This window comes from Trachurus trachurus (genome assembly GCF_905171665.1).
Source record: "Trachurus trachurus genome assembly, chromosome: 16".
Taxonomy (NCBI): domain Eukaryota; kingdom Metazoa; phylum Chordata; class Actinopteri; order Carangiformes; family Carangidae; genus Trachurus; species Trachurus trachurus.
The window spans coordinates 25,739,593-25,746,451 of NC_139902.1; the positions used below are offsets into that span (position 1 = coordinate 25,739,593).

At 39.5% G+C, this 6,859-nt stretch overlaps 1 protein-coding gene across 1 annotated transcript; it reads right to left on the minus strand.

The window, feature by feature from the left end:
• Positions 1 to 482: 482 nt before the first annotated feature.
• LOC310998778 (uncharacterized protein) lies at positions 483 to 6,564 on the minus strand. Its single transcript, XM_083988970.1, has 14 exons — positions 6,481 to 6,564; positions 5,888 to 5,964; positions 5,700 to 5,772; positions 5,477 to 5,589; positions 5,362 to 5,387; positions 4,615 to 4,752; positions 4,391 to 4,500; positions 4,206 to 4,301; positions 4,008 to 4,091; positions 3,309 to 3,435; positions 3,069 to 3,174; positions 1,532 to 1,714; positions 1,356 to 1,430; positions 483 to 1,192 (listed from the first exon to the last, which is right to left on the minus strand). The coding sequence occupies exons 1-14, from the start codon at positions 6,506 to 6,508 to the stop codon at positions 1,109 to 1,111; spliced, it is 1,320 nt and encodes a 439-aa protein (XP_083845096.1). The 5' UTR covers positions 6,509 to 6,564; the 3' UTR covers positions 483 to 1,108.
• Positions 6,565 to 6,859: the final 295 nt, after the last annotated feature.

The following is a 6,859-nucleotide window of genomic DNA, read 5'->3' on the forward strand; positions in this document are numbered from 1 at the left end:
TCAAAATTAAATATTTGTGATGCCTTATAAATATTCTGCATAAAAGAACAAAATGTCCCATCTCTTTCAGTTACAGCTCAGTCACTCAGTGGAGCCTCTCCTTTGGTTCACAGAAAAAGATGCAGAGTGGGACCTCTCTCCAGAGCCCCTCGGTAAAGTCAAGCTTTTTGTTAGGAAGAGTCCACAGCATTACATGAGCCCATGTGCCTTTGGATGTGAACAGCTAACACTGGACAACATACTGCAAATAGTTGTCATTACAAACATCTTATCAAGGTTGTCTGTGGTGAAAACAATGTCACCTTGCCACATTTTCTTTTCTTTTCCAGAAAAATATTTAGAAGAAGCATTTCACAACACCTTCATTTAAAACTTTGTCAAGATGTTAAGCGCCGGCTTCTGGAGATGGTCAGAATAAAGAAAATGGTTTAATTAGGAGTCACACAAGTGCATTAAACTTGACAGACAGAAACAGGGATGTCATAATAAGATAAGCCATGAAAGGCAGGAATTGTAACCACATATTTTTTGTTTGTGAATAAAATTTAAAAGAGTAAACATTGTATTTTAGATAACTTAGTTAATTAACTTCTGCAAGTTTATGTAAAAAGTTGATTTAATATAGTCTGACTATTTTTAAATCCCAGACATGAACGTAAATATCACACATTTGCAGTAAATCATGACAGAAAAGACAAAAAACACTTTCTGAGTTGATGCATTTCATTTGTCTATATTTAAACTGAGATACAACATGACATTACAACTTCATTATGATTATTTATTACATAGGCCTACCGCTGTCACATTAGTCATCAGCTATTATGAATATGACCTTGTTAAATCAAACCAGGTGATATTTTTCACAGCAGCAATGACAAGTGTATCTAAAAACATGTGATATTAAATTAGTCCAGTCCAGTCTTAGTCTTTATGATCCTTTCACATTTTAGCTCATAGCTGTTCACAATGTTCACCAATCTGGGTTTGTACTTAATTAGTAAGTGAAAAATGCAGTAATGCACTTCTACATACAGTAAGTGCTCTACATTTATAACATTGTGTTCGATCTGCTCACTAAGTGCTTCATAGGATGGAGACGGTTTTATCATATGTAGTGATTAAAGATGGATTCATATTTTTCTTGCTTTCCTGATGTGGCTTTGGGTTCTCCATTCTCCATGATGAAGGCCTGAAATATGAAATAATAAACGACAGAACCATCAACAACTATCCTCTGACTTATTTCATTATGGCTAAGCTGTTTTCTCCCCTATATATTTATCAGTCTACTCTAATTAAAAAGGTAGAGACATGGAGACAAGTGGACAAGTGTTTGACTGCAGGACTCTTACCTCCATGTCCTCTAGAGAGGCAGTACCGTTGTCCACTTTCTGTCCCAGACCGTGACTGAAGCTTGAGTACCTCTCCTGTTAAAATCAAGACACAAGCAGCTGTTACCTATTGTTTCCTATTATTATCCTCACAAAGATCACTATCGACTGTATTAAAGCGGCTGCACACAACGTACCTTCACCATACCGGCCATAATCCCGTCCTCTATGATGCAGACAGCGTTCCTCAGTCCTCTGGCGAAGGCGTCCATGGCTCCGATGTGAGCTATGAACAGGTCCTCCAGCTCCGTGGACTCCCTGCGGACCTTAGCATCAAAGTTCAGGCCCCCCGGCTGCAGACCACCTTGTTCAACGATGGTCTGGAAAAAGAAAATTGAGGGACACTTGAAGGACTAACTAACTAATCTCTGTTCAATCACTGTGTTTCTCTAAATTTTAAACGTGTCTTGTACAACTGATGCAGCATCAATAGTGTGAGCCAAAAGCACTTAAAGAAACCACCCAGTACATTAAAACAGTGTGTGTTTATTGTTCTGCCTGGCTGGTTTATATCTGTGGCCTGTTTTAATGGTTCACTCTAAACCATTAGTGATTACCATTGTAGTTTAAAGTGTTTTTCTTTGCGTCACTGGTTTAATGCTGTTGCTGATTTGTATATTTCAAAAGTCTTACATGTGTTTACAAAAAGAGGGTTATCTGTGTTATCATTTATAATCCAGAGAGTAGTGCATTAAACAATTATACAAACATTCAAGCTGCACTAGTCAATATTTTCTATTTAGAAAAGATGATAAATGATTAAGTGCAATGTGAAATGAGTCACCCATTGTGGCAAACACGGAGGATTATTATTATTAGCATCAAGTCAGTTGAGATTTTAGCCTCTTAAGCTTTTTTTGTTGTTTGTGTTTTGCTGGCTTTCTCTCATTAATCATGTTTACTGCCACAGAAGATAAATCTGCTTTCACTCTGCCCCAACAGACAAACTGATGGTCGGAAAGCGGAAATATCTTCTTAAAGAGGCGGTGGAAGCCTGAGAAGAAGTAGTGAGTGTTGGCCCCAAATTTACTGTGAGATAACATAATGTAAGAAGGCGTTTTATTGATCCTGCTCATGGAAAATTCACTTGTTTCAGTAGCAGAAAAGTACAGTAAAAGACAAGCAAAGGTAAAGGATATAATATAGAAAAAAGACACCGTATACCAGTGGTTCCCAACCTCTTTTGGCTTGTGACCCCATTTTGACATCACAAATTTCTGGCGACCTCCCATCAGTCAAGATGCGCCAGCTCAGATATTTTTATGCTGCATTTTATTTGAACTAGATTTATATTCGAGAAAATTAAAGTATAGAATACAGTTGTTTAAGATTGTGTGTGGTGTCAGTTAAAAACATATTTTTATCAGTATTTCTTTTTTGCAATTACTAGAAATTTCAGGCGACCCCGTTGAAAAACACTGCCGTATACGTGCAAAAAAAAAGAATGACTTAATATTATCATATGTCTGCTGGATGTGAGAATAAAGTTTAAATAATGCATAAGCAACACAGCTGTAATAGGAACAATGTGACTCGAAGGGGCCAAAAGACCAACTTAACCAAATGTTTCATATAATGGATTATCTAAACTAAATGTAATCTTTATCCATCAGTCACCTTAAAAAAAAACCATCCATCATTGATAATAAACTCATGTTCCATATTAAAGCTCACCTTCATGACCATGGTGGTGTTCCTGATGTCCATGGGGAACTGATCCGTGTCCCAGCCGAGGTCCGGGGAGCCGGTGTTCGAGTCGACCGAGCCCAGCATGCCGAACCTGTTCCTCAGCAGCAGCAGAGACCAGGATGATACAGACGTTACATTCAGGTCATTTCAAATTAAAGCTGTGATGGTTAAAGATGCTGTTTGACATGTAGGTAAAAACATCAGCCAGCGGTTCAGGTGTCTCACGCTGAGGCCATGACGACATCGTGCTCGTAGGAGTGTCCTGCCAGGGTGGTGTGGTTGGGCTCAATGTTCAACTTGAAGTGATTCTCCAGACCATAATGCTTAAGGAATCCAATAACACTCATAGCATCTGTTGAGAGAAAACAATGAAATATAAAACTGAACTGTAGTGACAAATATTTATTTCAGATTTTAAGTGCCGCTTGTAGGAAAGCCATAACAAATAAGAGGCTAAAACTAGAAAAACCTACTGTGGATGAGTGGATTTACATAATTTATGACATTTTTAAGATGGAAAGAAATACTTTTGCCATAAAACTACAACTAGATGTGTTTTTGAAAAGATGGATTAGGTCCATGTCTTATGTCCATTTCCTCCTTTTTTCCTTTTTAACCCTTTTGTATCAGTGTTTTTTTAGTATCACAAATGTGCACCCCAGCATTCCTGTCCTAGGGAGTAAATTTCATCTTTTGTATTGTTGAGGGAGGCCCAACCATTCATATCTGTATTATTTATGGAATCGCAAATATATTGCTGTGTGATTCAGTTGTAATTTACAGATTAATGGATGAGAATAGTGAAGTGTTTTGTGAATGAACATGTGAATCATGGAAAATCATAATAAAAAGAGAATTAAAACTGAACTGTAGTAGAGTAGAGGACCAGATTGTGAGATCTGTTTACATTTGTGACGGCCTCACCATAATCATACTGGTGTTTGCACGGCTCCTTTGGCTTTGGCTCAATTAGAAACTGACACTTCAGTCCAATCTTCTCTTTATAATCTGGGGACAAAATATATATACACATGAAACTGAGACTATGACAAATAACGCAAGAATGACCGAAACTCAGATTCATAATTAAATCCACACTCAATTACTCATTGCAACACTTACCAACGGCCATTTTGAAGAAGTTGGCCATGTGCTTCAGCTCAGCAGCAACATCGGTGTTATGGATGGAATAAAAACCTTCTCTTCCTCCCCAGAACACTGAGAAGACAAATCATTGATTACAGTGGTGTATTATCAAAGACATATATTGAGACTTTACTAAACTATAAATATAAAGTCTCTCATACCAAAATTTTCTGCACCCAGCTTCTTGGCGACGTCCAGCCCCTTCTTGACCTGAGCACCAGCGTAGGCCAGAACGTGGCAGTCAGGGTTGGTGGCTGCACCGTTCATATACCTGACACATATACAGTAAATATGAACTCCCTTTATTATGATGCTCAACCACAGCTATGAAAAAGACAGTTTTAAATGGCAGGATTTTGTACAGATCTGTGGAAAAACACTTAACCTCGGGTGGGCGAAGAGGTTGCAGGTGACCCAGAGCACCTTGACTCCGGTCCGGCTCTGCAGCTCGAGAGCCAGGTCTGTTATTTCATCCAGATTCTTGTTGGACTCCTGCAGCGTGGAGCCCTCGGGGGCCATGTCTCTGTAGCACACAGCAGGGGACAGCTTTGGACTTGTGGACAATGTCTGATCGTACCTACTGTATCACTTTTAAATTAATGTTGCACTGTATTTTAACTTATATCTAGGTTGCTCCTTTGTCGTGTATATTCGTTGTCTAGACATTGCAGGATATATTTTATATGCTCCTTTTTTCCTTAACTAATTTATTTTCCTCTGGAGCGGCCTGGCCGAATAATTTCCTTCGGGATGAATAAAGTTATATCTATCTATCTATCTATCTATCTATCTATCTATCTATCTATCTATCTATCTATCTATCTATCTATCTATCTACCTGATAATAACAATGTCTTCAGCAGATTACATTGCTTTTAAACAGAATTACGTGGAGGTCCACCAACACATTGCACACAGCGGTGGGTGAAGCAGGGTTTGATAATTAAGGTTTAATGTACAAAAGCAGATTTAGATAGATTGCTTATTTATTTAGTTCATTTAAAACATAGTGTCTATACTTTTTTATGCAAGTTACTTATTTTCTACATTTCTCTCCAGAGACTTTGTCCAGTAAGTAATAAATGGCCTGTGACTAAAGACGAAGAAAAAAAAGAAACTCATGGTCAATTACCTGTCATGAAATGTGTAATATTTAACCTGTGAAAACAAGAAGAGGTAAAGAAAAGGGTTTTCTGATTTGCCATGTGCAAAGGTTACTTAAATGATTAAAATCAGGACTCCCTCACGCCAAGCTTGGTGAAAAACTCAAACGCAGCACGAAGACGCTTCTTGGCCGATTCCATAGGAGTCCCTTCATTCCAGGGCCGGAGCAGAGTCTGAAACCCAAAAGGATCAGCGCCTACAAAAACAACAACACAACATGACTAAGCCTTGTTTAACCGCATATTATACAGCATAATATTTAATGACTGATGATTAAAGTGAATGTGGGGCCACTTGTTACCGTACCAGTCCCACAGAAGGAGTGCCAGTAGCAGACTGAGAACCTCAACCAGTCCTCCATCTTCCTCCCCATCAGCACCTGCACACAGGGAGCAGTGAATTCACACACAAGAACAACAACAACAAAAACTCTGCTACTGTACAATCACACTCCTAACTATATCACTGAGATTATATGTGTGTGCCATATCTACCTCCTCTGCATTGTAGTGCTTGAAACACAGGACGTCTGCAGGCCCAGCAGTGGGTACATATGGGATCTTGGGAATGCCTGCAGAACATGTTATGCAATATTTGGTTTTTACTTCATGAGACAGAGGCCTAGTCTGTTTGCTCAGCTTACCAACTCTCTGACATATGGATATACAGTGAAAGTGCTTTGCAGAAACATAAACATATGTCACTAAAGCTCAGAGGAGAGTTGACAGTATCACTGCAAACCCTGTTGTTCTTGTTGTTTGACTTTCTAAAGCAGCACTGACTGACTGACTACTGATCACTACAGACACATCCCACAGTGAATGCATGTGGCACAAGAGGACACAAGTAGCTCCAGTCTCCGCTGCTTTGAACAGGCGCATGTGGGTAAACAGATTTTTACATAATATGGACAGTGGTAGTTTTGAATATCGCGAACTGCATTGTTCACCCCCCTCTCTCACGCGGGACTCACACACACACACACACACACACACACATGCACCGTCCACAACAACACACACTCACACCGACAGACAGCAGGAAGTGAACGCAGCAGTTTGGAGCATTAAAAACAAATGTGTTTTACCCGTGAAGAACTCCTCCTGAGCTGCCATTTCTGCAGAGCTGCCTTCCTGTAGACAGGCTGCAACTTTGTCCACGTCCTTCCTCCTAGTGCAACTCCCCGTTCAGCCACAAGGTGTCGCTATATCCCTTTAAAACAAGACTGTACTGGCAGCACTGGCAGCAGCAGCAGCAATGCAGCGATTGTTGAGCTTGGCGCAAATACAGTAGCACTGTACCAGCAAAAGTAAAGGTCAGTCAATCACATGACAACAGGGCAATCACAGGTATTGCCTAAAAAGGCATTTTGATGTACTGTGTGTATCTCACAACCACCCAGTATAATCACATTATAGATTCACACAAAATACAACAAAAACATAAAATGCCAATAAAGTTTTAGA